At 45.0% G+C, this 18807-nt stretch overlaps 1 protein-coding gene across 14 annotated transcripts in view; it reads left to right on the forward strand.

The window, feature by feature from the left end:
• PPFIBP1 (PPFIA binding protein 1) overlaps positions 1-18807 on the forward strand; it is a 104897-nt gene that overhangs the window by 23085 nt on the left and 63005 nt on the right. For 10 of the 14 annotated variants that reach the window (XM_030238203.2, XM_030238208.2, XM_030238206.2 and 7 more), the window contains one exon: positions 8999-9070. The exons of 2 other annotated variants lie outside the window; for them this stretch is intronic. Coding sequence is in view for 2 of the 12 variants with exons in the window: in XM_050970213.1 (XP_050826170.1) it covers positions 9005-9070 (66 nt within the window). In the remaining 10 variants the exon portion in view is untranslated. Of the gene's footprint in view, positions 1-8998; positions 9075-18807 lie in introns of those variants that run through there. 2 more of the 14 variants (XM_050970209.1, XM_050970212.1) reach the window with 2 other exon arrangements.

Genomic DNA, 18807 nt, shown 5'->3' on the forward strand with positions numbered 1-18807 from the left:
GTTCTCCTGGTTCATCTAGACCTGGTTCATCTGTAGAGCACTGCATTGATGTAGTCCTCTCTTAACGCTCGTCTTGACCTGCAGAGCCCCACTTGTAGAAGAGGGTGCCAGTTCAATGTCTCTTAGACCTTGTCTTTGCTGGGTTAGAGAGATGCTAGGTGCCTAAGGATGGTAAACAAGGAATGTGTGGGAAGTGAAGGTTGTGTTGCAGCTCAGCAGCTAAGGGGTTTCATAGAAATCAAAGTTGTTGCAGTAATTTTGCGAGTGATGACTTGCCCTGTAGGTAAAGCATGTGTTTTACTACTTAGTTAGATATGGAGGGCTGTTTTCTCCCCTCATAAGTTTATAGGATTCTTAGAGGAAATTTCAGGATAAAAGGAACTGAGACAGAAGTCCAGTCATTGAGTCAGTCTCTCAGTTGTGTGTGGAGGGGTCTCTAATGGGACTGAATGACTGTGGACAGTTATGAGGGCGGGTTTGGATTGCAGGAGGTGAGAGACATGGCGGTGACTTGCCCTGAAAAGACCTTTTGGAAAGACCTTCTCCTGTCTCCATTGCTTCCACCATCCCCTCCATGGGACAGCAGCACATGCTCCTGGGTATGGCTCAAAGGGACAGACCCTGCAGCCTTCCAGTGAGAGGCTTAGGTTTCACTCAGCCCTTCTGCATAGGGGATGGATCTCCCTGTGCTCCACTACCTCTCCTGATGATGGTCCCTTCCCCAGTGTCCCTGCTGGAAAATAATCCATTTAAGTGACACTGAAGTCTTTTTTGCTGTCTCCCAAATTTTACTCAGCAGTTAAAAATCTGTTTGGCTGAACTGTTGGATTCTAGGAACATCTGTTTGTAGGATGTTTAATAGACGCATCCTTGCATGGGATGTATCCTACTTCTAATATTAGCTCTTCCCTGTGGGAAAGATAGTTATTAGGTGATTTCTAAATGAAGATCTAGCACAACAAATACTTAATGGTGCCCTTGTTTACCCTCAGCATCTTCTAAGTAGTTCATTCACATCTGACCTTTCATTTTGGAGTCTAAGCAAAGTTCACCTCTTTCCTTAAAGAAACAAACAACTGCTGTTCCACAAAACAAACCAACCAGTTAAGTATGAAATACTTATTTATCCACATTTCATGTGAAATATTAAAGTGGCTCTCACTGAGCTGGTTTCTGCTTGGCTGCTATGGTGGCTGGGGCTTGTTCTTCCACGAGAGTGAAAACTGGGTGGATGAAGTAGAAGAGTTTATTGGACTAAGCTGAGTAGAAAGCTCATAGGTTTTCTGGGGTCAGACATACAATCATAGACTGGTTTGGGTTTGAAGAGACCTCAAAGATCATCCAGTTTCGTTGGTTGAAATTCATTGTGATTTAAGGCTTATTGTTTTTGTGGGGTAACTTTACTTTTGTGCCCAGGGTCTGTCTTGTTCCCAGGCCCAGTGTTTGGAAGCTGTTTTCCATAAACCTCACCACCTTGCTCCTGACACACTGCAGTGCTTGGCTCAGAGCCCTGGGCTGTGGATGCCAGCACCTGCTATTAATAAGTGGAGCCAGACTATCCCAACTGGAGAGAGAGCCTCTCATCACAGGACACATCTGTGCTCCTGGCAGGACCAGCATTTTCTCCATGCTGCCATCAGAACATGTGTTGCTCTTGACCTGGGGTGTTTGCAGGAGCAGTGGAGCTGTTGTGGCTGTCTTCCTGTCTGAAGGCTGGCTAAAGTGCCAAGTGGTGGATGTGATTTTGCATATTATGACCCTGGAAAGCTTGGGGGGAAGCTGCTGCTGGTGACTTTTTAACTTGCTGTGTAATTGGTATGCACTTGGAGTGGTGGTCTAGAAGTGGAAAATGATTTTGCATCTTGTTTAGCCCCTGACTCTTGTACTCTGCCTGCATCTTTTCTTTCTCATAAACTGCCTCCTTGCTATATTCTCTGAGTGAAAAGCTGCTTTTTCTGCTGTTGCAAGACACTGACCTCTTTAAAAAAGGGCAGACTGAAAGCTAATGAAGTTTTTCCTCCGAAAATAATGCTCTCTAATTGTAAATGAAACGGTTTTTAGCATTGGTGGCAACATCCTTGTTTGTTCCTTGTAAAGTGCTGTAATAGGTTAGTTATAAAGCAGATTCCTGAATAAAATTAGTGAGTGGGACTAACTGTATTACACATTACATATTATTGCTCCATCAGCAACCTCAGGGCAAGTCTCACACTGGTGGCTGTGAGACTTGCCCTGAGGTTGCTGATGGAGCAGCTGCTGGGCCAGCCAGAGGAGGGAATTGCTGAGTTCCTGCAGCAGAATCTGAGCCTGTGAGAGGCTGATTTGGATGTGTCTTCTCTACCTGCACAGTAATTTCCCCCAAAGGTGTAGGAATGGGACAGCTGTTTGGATCTCTTTGCCTTCTGCCAAATGTGGTCAAAACTGACAGCAAGTTGAATATTTAATAGGGTGAGGACTGACAAACAACGCAACCACATAAGCTTAATTTCCTTAAGAATCCAGGCCAGTGCTGAGGGTTTTATTCTGCAATCATGTGCTTTAAAACTGTGTGGAACAATGTGATTAGTAGAAATGGTATTTTCAGGATCATTTGCAGTGCATATGAAAGTACAGCAGCTGAATCCTATTGTGTGTATGTGTATTAGCATGTAACCAACTTAAAAGGGCTGAAACAAGCCAAGTATCTGCATTGAAAGAAAGCAAAATACAAGTATAAAACTTATTTGTGAAGCTGGCAAAATATTCAGCTAAGTTGATCCTAATTTCTAGGGTTTTTAACTCTAATCCTTTGGCTGCCTCCTCTTGACAGCAGCAAAAGGATGTTATTTTGTTCTTTTTCTTGGTAAGCGCTTTTGGGCTTTGTTTCTTGCAACGCTTCCTCCTCACTTCCCAGCTCTGGAAGCAGAGTTGGGCTGTGTGTGCTTCAGTAACAAGGTTCTGTAAGCTTGTGGTGTTTAAGTTCCTTTGAGCAATGTCGAAGTATTTTGCTGCGAATGTGAAGGATGTCCAGAACAATTAAGGGTATTTGAAGGGCAGGCATGTTCCTGGGAGGTGTTATGGGGAACCTTATGTGAGAGCCTGATGCCTTTTTGTCCAGGAATATCTTGTGCTTATTTTGAGCAGAGTTGGGAAGGAAGACAGAAAGCAGAGTGTGGCAACACCAGTGAGGTTTAGGAGATGAACACCACTGATAGAGCAGTGCCTTTTGCATTTGATGGAGTATGCAGGATTGAAGGGATCAGGGACATGGAGACTTTTCCTGGCTCTTTTGCAAATGTAGTGGAATAAAACCAAATTGGTGCCTGAGAGAGAAAACACTTTGATAATCTGTGTTCATTTAGTGATAGCAGTGCTCCACTGTGATATCTTGCCCTAAAGAAAAAAGCAGTCTCCTCTAACAGAGCTCTTGCAGCCTCTGCTGCTTTGGGCTGCTGTCTGATTAACAGGATCCATGGCTTTAGTCACCTTAGTGTCAGCAAACGTGACACAACACTGAGGGGAGAACACTGACAGCACCAGCACTTGGTGCTCTCAGATCTGTCATTCTCTCATATCTGATTCCACAGATTTATCATCACCCTGCTTCGATAACATGGATTTTGGGGCATGAGATCTTCAGTTAAATGAATGAAGTCGTCTTCCATGTTTTTCAGACAGTTCTGCATCTTCCAGCAACTAACATCTGCATTTTCACAGATGATGAACTGGATAATCTGTTGCTTTAGCTTTGGCTTGTAGAATTAAAACAAAGCACTAGGTGACAGAAACTGCATGCAGTGGCATTCCAGTTCAAAGATGGACACAGTGGTTAATATAAAATTAGTCATAGATTAGTCATATTTTTTCTTTGTGTAAATCATGTCTAGTTTCAATTAATATCTGATAAGTCAATGATTTGAAAGCTTTTATTTAAACCTTCTGCAGTTTGTTCTTGCTGTTGGTCTTACAAGTACTTCATTGAATGGTGTACCTTGTGTTACTCATCTCTGACTCATGAAATTATTCAGACTATTTTATTATACTTCCAGAAAGTGTTTCTTTTCTGTAGTGGTTGGCTATGTTGTCTGTATCTTCCAGTGCTGCTGTGTGGATTCAGTGACTTCTGTGCATGTACATTGTTCAAGTGTGCTGTTTTCTGGTAGGAAATGTGTGAGCTATCAGCTGCTTGGATCACTGGAGTTAATGATGTGGTTAGTTTTGTTCAGTTGTGCCAGACCCCCTGGGTTTGGATCAAAACTTGTTTTTTAAGCTCAAGGCTGGCACGTGTAAATGCGCAAGTTTGGGTTTCAGCTGCGGGTGCAGTAAGACTCAAAAGCGGACTGCCTCGTTACTGTGGATGCTGTGTGATTTTTGTCTGTGTCAAAATGTCTATGGCATTCCAGAAACCAAAAATAAAGATAAGGGCTCAAACATCTGTGTTTTCTGTTCTTGTCTAATTTCTCTGAGTCCAGCTAGCATGTCCCAGCATAAATAAGGTATCTGCTACATAGTCTGCAGGGACTGAGAAATGCATCCTGGGACAGGGTGACTTAAAGGTGAAGGAGACTGTGTTGGTGGGTGATACTTGAAGTAGATGGATGGTGTATACAGATTTGAGGAAATCATTCAAGCTGCAGTCTTGATTGCTTCCATTCAGATTCAAACCAGCCTTTGCCCAAAGGCCTTTTACAAAAATTCATGCCATTAGTATAAGACGCGCATCAATGGCTTTTTCCATGGAAAACCATTAGCTCTCCAGATCATTCAAACTGTTAGTGTTTTTTGCTTGCTTTGCTTCTTTGGCTTTAAATCCTCCTCCCACCTTTCCAAGGCAAGATAGCTGGACACAAGTCAGCTTGCATCACTGACTTCCTTCGAATTGTATATGTTAATAATTTTTCTTAGTCATTTGGAATCCTGTTGCCTGTGGAAATTTCTTTTTAAAACGTAGGAAGAATGTCATAGTAGCTTTTTAATTGAAACAAAGACAGACATGAGGCAAGTGTGTGGGAAGGAGTAGTAATTTGAATTGTGCTGTGACTACCCGGGTCCCATGTTAGAATAATTTTTTAGCTTTTTGTAGAGAGGAGGGGCTCTTTCAGATCTTGTATCTCAAAGCCCTTCTTTTCTTGATCAGTAATGATTAGGCAAAACAGATCTTTATTTTTATCTTGTAAAGAACAGACATGAATCAGACTATTTGCTTGCAGTGGTCTTGCATTCTTCTGGAAATATTCCTGAAACAAAGCTCCTAGGAGTCACAAAGCAAAGAAATAGTGCTGCACTTTTCTTGTTAAACTGTGCCCCTAAACACAGTGCAACATGTGATTTTTTTCAGGTCTTTGAGCACAGGGCTGCGTTCTGTTTAAATTCACACGGTGTGTAATTAATTGCATGCAGTTGTGCATCTTGGATTCGAAAAAGAAATGGGTGGCTATTGCAGAAAACATTTGATTGGCAAGGCAAAGTATTACTGCTGAACATGCAAGATTGTGGGATTAGGATTTGCATTTTCTTCTTGGTTAAGAAATTAGAGTCTGGAAAAGAAAAAGAAAACCATATCATGCATTTTTCTTTCCTGGGGATACTGGTGAGGTTCTCCCAGGGTGTTTATACTTTGTGATGTTCTCTCTATGAAAGCAAAAGCCCAATTAATTCTCAACTGATTTTCCTAGTCCTGTTCTTGTTAAGTGATCATTCTGAACAACTGGCTCTTGATTTTGAGTGTGGTTTTCTGGGAGGCTGTTTTTTTCATACTGGAAGTGAACTTGGATTGAACTCGGTGGAGGGCTTTGCTCTTGCTGTCAAGGCTGGAGGGCCCCCAGCCACCAGTGCGCTCTCAGGTCAGGCTGTGTGTGACATGGGACCAGCTATTCCTTCAGCTCCTGTTCTTCGATGATAATTGACCCTTCCAGTTAAACCAGAAAAGCCCCACCCTTTCCAAGAAGTCCCAACAAGTCCCAGGTTTCACTCATAGTCCTGAACTCCAGACTTTGCCTGGGGGCTGTCAGCCTTCCTGGCATCTCAATGCAGGTCACGGGGTGAAGCCCCCTGGATCTCTGTGTCCTGTGCCCTGTTCAGGCTGGAGAAATGCTGAGATGAACATCACAGCCAGTCCTGTAGGAAATACTTCTCTAAGTGGTTGTCAGAGGTGAGGGTGTGCAAGAGGGATTTCTTTAGCTTAGGGTTAGAGGGTGTCTGTAGGGTAGTGTTGGGGTTTAACCCCAACGAGCAACTAAATCCCAGAAAGTCACTTACTCACTCCTTTCCTGGTGAGATCGGGGGAAAATTGGAAGGGTAGAAGTGACAAAGTTAATGGGGTGGGATAAAGAGAGCAAAAGCTGTGCACACAAGCAAAGCAAGGAATTAATTGTCCACTTTCCATGGGCAGGCAGGAGTTCAGCCATTCCCAGAAGAGCAGGGCCCCATCACAGGTAGCAGTGACTTGACAAGGCAAATGCCAGCATTCCAAACATCCTCCCCGAGCTTTACATACTGAGCATGATGCCGTAATGTCTGGAGTGTCCTTTGGTCAGTTGGGGTCAGCAGTCCCAGCTGCACCCCTAGCCCTTCACTGGGATGGGGTGAGAGGCAGAAAAGGCCTTGGCTCTGTTCAAGGCCTTCTCAGCAAGAACTAAGCCATCTCTGTGTTATTCCCACTGTTTGCAGCACAAATCCAAAATTTAGCCCATGCTACCCGCCGTGAAGAAAATAAACTCTATCCCAGCCAAAACCAGCATGGGAAGTTCATTAGTCAAAATTAAATTGAGTTTGAGGAAGGAAGGATACGGGGGAATAGGAAATGAAGCCCACTTCCCTAGCAGCCTTGGGAACAACCCGAATGCTTGTGTTGCCAGGGTCTGAGGCAGTTTGTTCCCTTTTGAGGAATGCAGGGACATGTTCCCTTCCTCATCAGCCAGCCAGTGGCCATACAGCTTGCCCGAGGTGTGGGCTGAGTGTGTAGCTCTGACTGTGTCAAGAAGGAAATGACTAAACTTGCTGTCAAACCACGGTAACAAAGAACATCTTTGATTTACCAAAATAGTGGTGGTGGAGAGGCTTGGGAATAGCTGTGGTGCTGCCACCCGTGCTGGGAGGAGCAAGTCAGTCTGGAGAATAGCCCTCGTGGGGAGTGTGAGTCTCCTGCAGTGATGATGGGAAACAGACCTGGCAGGAAGCTTGGTTCCGAACAGCTGCTGGGGCTTCCCTGTGCTGCAGAGAGCACTGAGGGAATTGGGGCAGCACTGGTGACTGCAGCAGGAGGGCCAGGCCGGCTGTGATGGGCAGAGGTGGCCAGTCCCACGCAGCTAAGGTGCAGCTGCAGAATCCCACGGCTGCTGTGCTCCACATCTCCTTCTCCCTGCCCAACTGCTGCCTGCATGTCCTGGCAGCACAGGCAACAGCAATCCCGAAGCTCCTGTCAATCTGGGAGCCTCAGCTCCAATCAGATATTTGTAATGAAGAGGAGAAGCTCCATCTAATTATAGGTTTTCCATTTCAGCCCTTCATATTACTTTAGGCAGGCTTAAAATAGCACCGTTGACTAACTTCTTTTCACTGGCTTTGCAGCTTCATACATGACATTCTGCAGTGCCCTTTATAGAAACCTCAAATATTTTTTTTGCTCCGCCTACCACATTTTGTGTCTTTTTCCATCTGGCAGATGTTTTTCCCCTGTGTTGCACAGGGCTCAGTACATAATTAGTCTGTTGCAATAGCCTGGAGCCCCAGTCCTGTGACAGTCTGCTTGCACAGGCTGCTATGTCCTGCTCAGTTCTTTGTCATTTTTTTTCCCCTGGTGGTTTTGTTCAATCTACTCTAAAAAACTGTTTGGAGAAGTAACAAGCACCCAATAATTTGTGTGCCTTGAGATCGTCTATTATAGCTTTTTATTGTACAGCCCTGAAAATGTTTGGGGATTTTTTTCCTCCCAGTCGTACAAGGGCTGAATTCTCTCTCTTCCAGTTTGTAACCTCTGGATATTTGCAGTTTGTTGCCACTAGTCAACAACTAGTTAGTCAGTGTGCCTTTACTTTATTCCTACATTTTTGAGCTGATTCTTTGCTTTCTGATCATGTTATTTGCTTGTCTTAAGCTCTTGCTCTTGTCATAATTTTTGTTTGGAGAGCAGTGTCTCAGTGTGCCAGTGAAGTGTCTCAGCTGGGGGGTACACTGGGGTGTTCCTGGTTGTTTCCATCCTTTTACCAACCATATTTCACTGAGCATTTGTATTTGAGTCACTTATTCTTAAGCCTCTTCTAATGGGAGCTCATGTAACTGCATAGGTTTGGAAGTTTTTAGTTATTAGCCTAAAGTTTTATTCCCCAGACTTCCCTTTTGCATTTCAGATTCAAAGCCTACCCAGAACCTTCTGTAACAGATTCTCCTGTCACATTCCCCATACAAAATAACTTCTGTTTACAGTCTGTAGATGGGAGTAGCCGAGACTAAAACTTCCTGTCAAACCACAGGAATAGAGAACATCTTTGATTTACCAAAATAGTCACAGTAAAGAGACTCAGGAATAGTTGTTGGGAGTGAGTTGCGGGTTTGGTGCAGTGCTGTGGGCTTCTCTGACTTCCACTGGCTTTACTTCACGCCCTGATTTTCAAATCAAGCACCCAATGCTAAGCAACACTGGGTGCTTGTTTGGGGTTTGTTTCAGTCGCAGTAGTGAGATGGAAGCCTTGCCAGGTATTATTCATCTTTGTTTTGTGCTATATGTGTGTGATCAGCTGGCGAGGTCAGGGGCAGGCACAGGCCAACTGTGTAATGTAGAGATACTGAGAAATAATGTTGCTGGGAATTATTTGGAATTAACAAGCTCATTTCCTTTTTGTACATCAGTTGTCATCCTTTAATCTCTTGGTATTAGCTTTTTTTAAATGCTGTTATGTACATCATCCACAGTGCTTCCTGTATCCTGTGTCACTTGATAATAAACTTTTACAAGATATCACTGTTAAGTCATCTCAGGCTTTGGGTGATTAATCAAAATCTCTATTTCTCTTTTTCTCAGGGTTGGATGTTTATATGGGTCAGTGGTACTTGCTCAAGAGTGACAGTGGAGATCAACACTAAGTCTGTTCCTGTGAGTGAGTAATCCAAGCCCACTGCATTGCTGATGTCTATTATCTACTATCTGCTGCTTTTTTTTTGCTTTTTGGTATCTTACACAACAGTTCCTTTGGGCTTTCATTTCAAATATCATTAAAATGATGCTGTATTGGATTTCCAGTAAGAGTTATAGAAGAACGTCAGTCTGCTTCTGTAGATATCCATTGGTTTTGCATCTTTTAAAGGATGGTCCTTAACACAGTCTAAGCTGTTGTTTGGTGTCAGAGAAATGTGGAAACTGTGTTTAATGACAGTAGATTTAGGGTTATCGTGTGGACTTTGGCAGAGTAGTGAAGTATATTTGGATTATCCAAGAAGCAAAACTGAAATGAGCTGTTCTGTGGAATGTGAAGGGTTCAAGCAGTGCCAGTGCACCCCGGTTTGGAAGGTTCAGCACCAGCACAAGATCCCCCTGGACATGCTGTGACTGAGTGATGCAGCTGTGCATGTACAGTGAGTCTGACTCGCAGGTCTATGGCAGTGTGCAGAGAAACTGCCAAGGGCTTTCAGATTGCTGGGGCAAGTTTATGAGAAAATGCATTCAGCAAAACAGAGCATGTGTTGTGATATGCTTTGGAAATGTCCCAGTTCTGTTGGCTTCAAGGAGCAGCATTTTGCATTTAGTCTAGACTGATTTGATCCAAGTAGCCTAGTGCATGTCAGAGCTGGCAGTCTTGTTTTGGGAATGGTTTTCCCTCATCTACTTTGTTTTGGATATTATGGTATGATTTAGCTTCTTAAATTCCAGCTGGAGAGCTGGGTCAGATTGCTGAGTGAGCACTTGATCCCTGCGCCCCTTGGCTGGGATGTGCTCATCCCATGACTCCACAGCTGGGCTCCCAGTCCTACAGGATGTGAGGACTGGTGTCTCATTTAAAATACCATTTCCCATATTTTACTCCCTTACCCTCTCCATAGCCCTTGGAGTGCTTCTTCGTGGCTCTCCAACCCTTCCCACACTAAATCACTGTGCATGAGCTCTCTCTGGGATTCACAGCTGCCCAAGGTCTTGCACCAGACTTGGAAAGAAGTGGATGTTGTTGCTCCTTGTTTGTCAGAAGCCCTGAACTCCACTGCCAAAAGCTTTTATTTATTTATATTTTATTAGGGTTTTTAATCAGAGGTCTGCTGGGGCTGGAAGTGGTTGTCACCAGTTGTCTCCCATCCTGGTCACATTTGTTCAGTTTTATCACCACTTACAGGTTTGGTGGGATTACACTCCAGCTGGATTTGCATCCATCATGGCTGTAAAAACATGGTTAAAAGTCTGATGCTGGCTATCTGATGCTGGCTAGCAGCCGTGTTCTGCTGGATGTGTGTTTGGAGACTTTCAATCTGCTGGCATCACTGTGCAAATGTCTTGCCTTTGCTGGAAGTCTCTCCCTCCTTGCTCCCCAGATGCTGTGCTGATTCCCCATGCCCAGGAGCAGCAGAAGGCCTGGGACATAAATCTGCCTGGTTTTCCCTGTCTCTGGTGCTGCTGCTCCCTAGGAAGGAGTGTGTGTGTCCGTGTCCATCCAGGACTGTAGTAGCAGGTGCTCAGTCCTCCCTTCTCCGTTCCTGTGGCTCCAGGACTGGCAGTTTCTGGCATTTGGAGGAGTCAGACCTGTTGCCCTCAGCAATCAGTCTGAAAAGCCTGATTTCTCCAGCTGCTGCTTGCTTTCCCCATTAAACAGATAAATAAGAGCCTCTCCTAACGAGGTGGCAGGAAATTCCCCTGCCTGACTCAGCCCTGACAGGGGCAGGGGTCTGTGTTTGGGGCTGCTGGCTGCTTCTCCCAGATGAAGAGGAACATGGGCTTCTTTGCTGGGTTACCACAAATTCAGTACAGATGTCTGACCTCCATTGTCACCACACAGAATATACCAAAGTGTTCAGAGTGGAGTTTCAGTGCCTCTGCCCACGACTTCTATTTATCAATAAAAGCATGGATTTCCATCTTCCCTCCTTGGCTAGCTTCATGTCAAACATACTGCTGCCAGTTCAGCCTTGCCCCGGAGTAAGGCCATGTATAAATAATCCAGAAAGGCTTTTAAAATAAGCCTTAGCAGAAACATCTGCTTCAGTGTGGTGCCATGAAGACACAAAACCTGGCTAAGTCTGTGTAGCCAGAGTCAGTCATACTCCCTGCAGCTCCTGCTCTTTCCTAGCAAAACGCTGCAGGTTTGCAGGTGTGTCTTCACCTTCCTCCACCAGCTCTGAGTTGGGTCTGTGCTCAATGGCAGCAGATTTTTGGTGTCTAAAGCTGAGACAGAGCACCACATGCAGCACTGAAATTATATCCAGTCTACTCTCTTACACACAGTGCCTATGTGCAAGAGGCAAAAATCAGTATTTGTTGGGTTTTCTGCCCTCAATGTCACATTGAATACAGGAGGGAAAGAAGCACAAGGTTGCTTCTGTGTATTCCATTTATTGGCACTTGATGGCTTGTCCTGCAGGGCCCAGCCCACACACAGCTTTTCTTGGACTTTTAATAGTTGTGCTAAACTAAATTGTACTCAAAATAGTAATAATTTCAAGCCTTTCCCCAGAGCCTGTGGCTGCTCTGCCTGTTTATGGGAAGTGCAGCATTGCACATAGTTGGGGCAGGGGAGGGTCCCCAGGCAGGCTGTGATGGGATTTTTTTGGTGTCTTTTCCCTCCCCTTCTTTTGAGAGGAAATACTGTTGCTTGCAGAGAAGAACTATTTTATTGTGCTTTTGCTCCTCACGCTTTGTGATGTGGTTTGAGTAACCTTAATGTAGCTTAAAGTAATGCTCACCCACAATTCTGATGGTGGCTCTGTAATACACATGAATCTCTGCAGGGAGGGGGGATGTATGTATCTGTAAACACTGAGCAGCCTGCCCTGTTTGTCCAGCATGTGACCCCTCTGCTGCACACAGCGTTTTCCTGCCTCCCTCCCATCAGAAATTCTTCTGATTTTATTGACTTTCCCAGTCCTGCAAATTGTTTTATATTCAGAAAGCATAAATTCATCCCTCACAAAGCTTGCAAACCTGATTTCAGTTCTTCCCTTATTCTTTGAAAAACTCTTTTTGCTCTCTTCAGGATCGAAAATGTACATTTTCCCTGTTTATTTAGACAAGCCTATTTTGTTCTGCAGAAATCTTGTCAAAAGCTAAGTTTCTTTGCTTGCATTTATAATCCTCTGAGGTTTATGTATTGGGAATAATCTTTGTGAGCTGGAAAAAGATTGTCCAATCTGTTTTAAGATGCCCCACTTTTTGAGTATTGCATCTCATTAGGAATACAGTTGGCTGTTTGCATGGCTTTTTTCTTCCTCTGTATAGCTTGGGGGAGAAAATACATAATTTCTTCATCTAGTAATAATGCTTGGCACTTTGCATCTTCAAAGAACTCTGTGGCTACAGATTGAATAATTCCTATAACATTGTGAAGAAGCTTCTCATTATCATTCCCTGTGTTCTGCAGATGGGCAAAGTGAACAAGAAGTCAAGTGAGCTTAGGCCATGGAAAGAGAAACAAGGTCAATTTGAGTTCTCACCTCCCTGACTTCTTCTAGAGCAAAAGAAAGTTTGATTCAGATTGACACAAAGGGAAGTGTAATGATCTTTCCTAACCTTCTTCACTACTTACTTAAGTGCATTTTCTGGTGGTGTTTTTTGATGGTTTGTTTTGTGTCTCTCAATAAGTTATCTCGCTGACTGATGTGGTTGTCCCTTCTCAGTGAGTGGTTGGAGGTGTGTGAGGAATTGTTGGAAGTTTTATAAAGACGAAGCAGCATGTTAGTGGGATTGGGTTTGTAGGGTGTCACTTACTGCTGTCTGGGGGATCTCTCTGCTCCTTCCCTCCTCTTTCCTCTCAAACCAGAGTCAGAGAAGATCTTTTCTGTATTATTTGGGAATATTTTTTTCCCCATATTGTTTTCCATCTGAGACTAAGATGGGAAAAGTGAGCCTCAAAATGGAAACTGTGTCAATACATGGAAGCTGATCTTTCTTGTTTCATCCACCACATGCCATGCTAAGATTTAATTTTTTTTCCCCTCCCAGGGACTGTAGTGGAAGTTACTGGCTCAGAGTTATGTCTGGAATGATGTAATTTGCAGAAATAATTTCATACAACTGCACTAGGCTATAGGCCTTCATATACAGCTGCTTAATTCCCAAATGCATTGCATGGCATGTAGAAAAGGTGAGTGCTGTAGGCAGTAAACTGGAATTAGGCACTCTGTTACAGAGGAAGTCATGGTAACACTTTTGTTGCCTACTTGGTAGAAGTTAGTTAAAAGTTTTTCAGGAATTCTGGCTTTTTACAAAGTTGCTTTGGAGCACTGGAGAGTGTTAGGGCAGTTTAGCCCTCTTGGGGAGAATGGATAATCTGCTAGATGCAGAGGAGCATGGAAATCACATGAAGAATTCCTTCATCTTCTTAGGAAAATCTCGTGGCAGCTTCTTTGCAGGCTTTCAGAGGTTCCCTGACCACCTTCTGACTGGCTTGAGATACCTTGCTTTATAAACTTTCAGGCAAAAAGCCTTGCTTGGCTTAACACAGCTTTATTCTGGGCATGCCATGCTAATGAAGGCAGTGGAGAAAGCAGCTGTCTCCAGCCATGTGCTGTTTTTGAGGATGCAGAACTTTGCAGAGACTTTTTTAGGGGCTCAAGATTTAGTTCCAAGATTATATTTAGTTTTCTGTTTCTGTTGGGTGGGACAGATATCCCGATGCCTTAGATGAGACCTTCAGTGATGGACAGCAGCACCAAGGTATCACAGCCAGTATTTTTATTTTCATTTTTCTTTGACTTTCTTATATAGCTGATACCTCATTTGTGCATGCTCCTTCCCAGTGCTGGGCAGAGCTGTCCTGAACCACTCTGTGCTTCGAGGGCTCTGGTTTCATCCTCTGCTTCTCATGACACCCAAATTGCTGATTACTTGTCTGCTGACTTTTTAAGGATCTGAATGTGGCTTTTCATGAATCTGGATGTTTTTCTTTCATTGATCTTGGGAAGCCCTCAGGGCTGAGTTGGGACCTGGACTTTGCAGCAGTAAGTGCAGAAGCCTGGTGAAGGCTTTCATGCCTTGCTTGCAGGATGTGAGTACTTGTGGTGGGGTCTTGGTGTCTCTCCTTTGTCATCTGGTAGCTTCTCTCACTAGATTTTGATTTCAGCAGCTTAGGAAAAATGTCAGCAGCTCAGCATGTGGGGAGCTGCATGCGCATCTGGGGTTGTTCTGTTGTGTTTGTTTTAATTTTGTGTTCTGTAATTTTTTTGAGGTATTCCATCCAAAAGTGGTGAGTGCCTCCAAGAGTATGCCTAGGGCAGATTGCCCGAATCATGCTGATACCCAAGGAATTTGTTGAGATCTCTTACGCTCTCTGGATGTTCCTTAGGTATTTGAAGTTAAAAGGAAGGGACCAACTGGCTGGAAGGTGATTGCCCAGGGGGGTTGGATGGGGCTGCTTTTTTTTCCTCCCCCCCTGAGGCATCAAACCACTATCAGAAAGCACCAAGGTCTTCAGTGGAAAACCAGCTGTTGTCATTTTTCAGCTCTCCTCACTGCAAATTGGCGAGCTCAAGGCTGAGGTGGTGCCGCCCAAGTCTGACAAGTGATAACTAGGGAGCCTGGCTGTGTTCTCTGGGGGCATTCCAGCTGTAAGTTGGCCCTCTAAAATGAGCAAGGAAGTTGCTTTCAGGCTGAGGTATCTGGAAAATATCAAGGGGTAGGTGGCAAGGTGTGAAAGGCAAGGGCCGCTCCGAGCAGTGAGAGCGCTCCAGAAACCTGGCAGTGACGGAAGTGGGAGAGGTACTGGATGCAGCTGGAGATGGGCTGGAGCAGGAACTCTGTGTCCAGTCTTTCCCCTTTTTGTAGGGGAGGCTCAGACCCACTCTGCATTAAATTTGTGTTTGTCTCAGCCTGCTTTCTGCTGGCCAGCCCACTTCCAGATGTTCTTATCTGAAAACCGGAGATGCACCTGAAATTGTCCTTCCAGGATTTGGAAGCTTTTTTGTTGAAGCTGTCTGTCTGCCAGTGTTTCCAAGGACACATCACACTTTGAAATCATGGTATTAAAATAATTGCTTTTGAAATGAAGGGAGGGTCATGTGCCCTACATCAGAAATTCCTCTTAGTGCTTATTAATCCGGTATATAAATGTCATGGCTTACATCCACAGGGTGTTTATATTGAATTTTTAGCTGCATCAATATCTCTTGCTCCTCAGAATAAATGCCATATAATCTGGTGATGAGCAATAGTCTTAATTTAGAAACAAAAAATAGGACATAGACAAATCTGAGTTACTGGAAGAAAGTAGGAAATAGCCTTACCTCATGAGAGGAGAGCAAATTCAGGTGAATCATCTAGTGTTTAGTGTAATGGTAAGGCTGGAGAATTCTGACTGTTTCCCTAGGATGGCACAACAATTGCCATATTCCAAAGGCCTGATCCTCCTGTGGTACACCTATTCTGAGGTGTGTAATGGGGTAGTTGGGAAACACCCTTCTTTCCACATCCTGAGGAGGTCACTGCCCACCAACTGGAGGTACATTAAGCAGGTAGGGATTTAGGCTCATGCCCTCCAACACTCTGTTTCAGGGAGATGAAATTGTTCCTCTGAGACCTACAGTGGGCAGCACTGGCTGGGACAAGATGAGAATTTGGGAGGGGAATCATCTTTGCTGTGACAGGTGGGCATCATCCAAGATCTCTAATGTCTGGAGCACCTTCAAATATGAAGGTGCTCCAGACATTTCTCATGCCTTAGCAACTGGTCTTAAGTAACAGCAGTGGAACCAATAGTCATATAAGCATCAGTGGCTAATAAAGTCAGTCCCTGATACACTAAGGGTGGTAATACTGCAGGATGTCCCCATGGGGTGGGGCCTCATGGCCACTCAGTGGCCAGTGCTTGTTTTCTCTACACCATGAGGGGCATAGGCTGTTAACTTTTAGCTTAGATGCTGTCTGAGTGCTGGGCAGATGGGTGAACCTAGTTCATTGGAGGTTTTCTGTGACTCATTGCATTTCCCAGACACAGCCTGCTCTCCCATCCTGTGAACTCCCTCAGTGCAACATACCAGCACTTGTTTGCCCTGATTCACTGAGTGATTTTTGGTTTGTGTTTTGCATGCAGTAACAGTGGCTTTGTGTAACCCTAAGTAAATTTTGCTTTGAAATATCTTGGTAAGGAAGTTACCTTTCTGTGTGATGGTGGTGTCACACTTAACCAGAGCGATGTGGAGCAAGGTCCATAATGGAAGTGAACGCATCTTTGTTGCAGACTTGGTGTGAGTTTTGAAACTTCACTGTTTCCCGTGGTCCCAAACACACACACACAGCCAGAGCTGTGCTCTGGTGGTGCCTCTAAGTGGAGAAGGAAGGCAGATTGTCACAACAGTGATTGAGATCTTTGTGACTGTTTGCTCATGTTGTGTTTTTGGCAGAGGCCGTGTCTGGCAGATGGTCTGATGTCCGTTGTGGTGAGGAGAGAGCTGCTATTTATTACTGATAGCACCCACAGATTGCACAAAGCTGCCAGGATCTGTGTTTTGAGGTCCTCTTTTGGTCTCTTGGTCAAACGGGAATCCGGTGTTAAGCATGTTCTCAGTAGCATTGACTTCAGTGGCATTAGAAACATGCTTGACATCAAATTTGGGCTTGTGCAAGTTGCTGATCTCAGGCTGGGTGGGTCTTGCTGAAAAGCTCCTGTGCCGACAGAGAGACTGTCGCTATTTCAGGCTGTGGTTCTGCTCAGCTGTCAATCCAATTTAAGCGGACCAGATTATAAACACTGTGAAATGCTGAGCTGGTGCAAAGCTGCTTTGCTGATAAGGAGCTGTTCAAAATATTTGGAAAGTTCAACTCTGCTGTGGGACTGGGCAACCATTCCTGGCTCCACTCCCAGGGCTCAGTGCCAGGGGTGTTTTGGCTGGTTTGCCTGCTTGGCTGGATGTCAAGTGGCCAAGGCTTAAGATGCCCTTGGTGTCACTGTGCCTGAGGGACACTGGGGGATGGCAGTAGTAAAGCAGCCATCCTGGTTCTGCCATCTGGGCAGTGAACAGCTCTCTGTTCCTGTGAGGACAGAAAATAGTGTAGTGCATCCCATCGAGTGCTGCAGCATTGCCAGGAATACCAAAACTGAGCTTACAGCAGCTTGGTGTCCTTGTATCTGTTCCTAGCTCCCAAAAGGAGATGAAGCTCTGATAGGTGGGAATGCTGCATCACTGTCTGAGGAAGAGCTTTGTTGACTGTCAATGTTTCAGCCCCAGAATAGTCTGGCAACAGAGCAAATTGGCAGCTTGCAAGTGCTTGCAGGAGCCTCTTTGTGGATTTGGTTGCATTTTGCTCCAAGACCTCAGCAGAGATTTCCATGGTTCCTCCCTTGCCCTTGTCCTGCCTGTTGCCCTTTCCCACCCTGTCCTTCACAGTGCAACAATGTGCTAGTGTTTTATTGCTTCCCTTTAAGATTTTGAGCACTAAGGAATTTATAGAATCATTGAATGGTTTGGGTTTGAAAGGACATCAAAGCCCATCCAGTTCCAACTCCCTGCCATGGGCAGGGACATCTTCCACTACCCTGGGTTGCTCAGAGCCCTGTCCAGCCTGGTTGTGGGCACTTCCAGGGATCATGAGGCAGTCACAGCTTCTCTGGACAATGGGTGCCAGGGCCTCAGCACCCTCACAGGGAAGAATTTTTTTTATTAATATCTAAACTAAACCTCCTCTCTTAGTGTGAAGCCATTCCCTCTTATCTGGCACTCCAGTTCCTAATGAAGACTCCCTCTCCAGCTTCCTTGTAGGCCCCCTTCAGATATTGGAAGGCTGCTATGAGATCTGTATGAAACTTTCTCTTCTCATATTTTTTGATCAAGGAGTTTGTCATGTATAAACTTAACACCTTTGCATCCTGTGAGTGTCTAGAGTAGCTACACTTGAATGTTCCCACTCCTCTGTAGCCTATCTCATAATTTCCCTTAGAGACCTTCTTTACAGCTGTGCTGCCATTCACAGAATCTGTGCCAGCTGTGCTGCAGTGTTCTGGGCAGGGAATTGGGAGTGCACAGTCCAGCACGAACGTGGTATTGTGTCCTCCGGATGGTTCCTGCAAGCGCGCACCTGGATCAGATGCCTGATGCCAAGGGGTTCCTGGTGCCTGGGTGCAATGTTAAGATGTGTTTGTTTTCCTGTTAGCAGGACATTGGCAGCCAGTGCTTATACCCCTCTCGCTAAAGGTAGGGGCAGGACTGCTTTGAGCAACTGAAATAGCTGCCTGTTGAGAGGATGGGAAAGGGAAGTCCAACAGCATTGCTACATCGGGAGAAACTAAGAGTGCAGTCAGTTCTGACGTGAGAAACTGTGTAGGTACACAACAAACAGCAGTAATGGGCTGCGTCTGTCTCCTCTAATGCTTCCCCTATCTGATCCGTTGTCAACATGTGTTAATCTCTGCTGCCACAGAACATGGAGACAGCTCTGAGGTTTGTGCCATTTAGGGTGTGTGCTGTGTATAATTCACAGAGTGTGTGACAGCCCTAGCGAATGCCGTGATCCATGCCAGGGAGCACTGGGATATGGCTGCGTTATCTCCTGTGTTATCCAGGAGGAGTTTGGAGCCTTGCTGGCATTACAGCAGGAGAGGGAACATGTGTGGTCATGTTACCCTCAGCAGACATTTGCATGTGGCTCTTTGGAGCACCAGGTTGCTGGCCCGCAGCCACACCGGCATCTTGGGATCTTGTCAG

The sequence above is a fragment of the Serinus canaria genome, chromosome 1A (assembly GCF_022539315.1).
Source record: "Serinus canaria isolate serCan28SL12 chromosome 1A, serCan2020, whole genome shotgun sequence".
NCBI classification, from domain to species: domain Eukaryota; kingdom Metazoa; phylum Chordata; class Aves; order Passeriformes; family Fringillidae; genus Serinus; species Serinus canaria.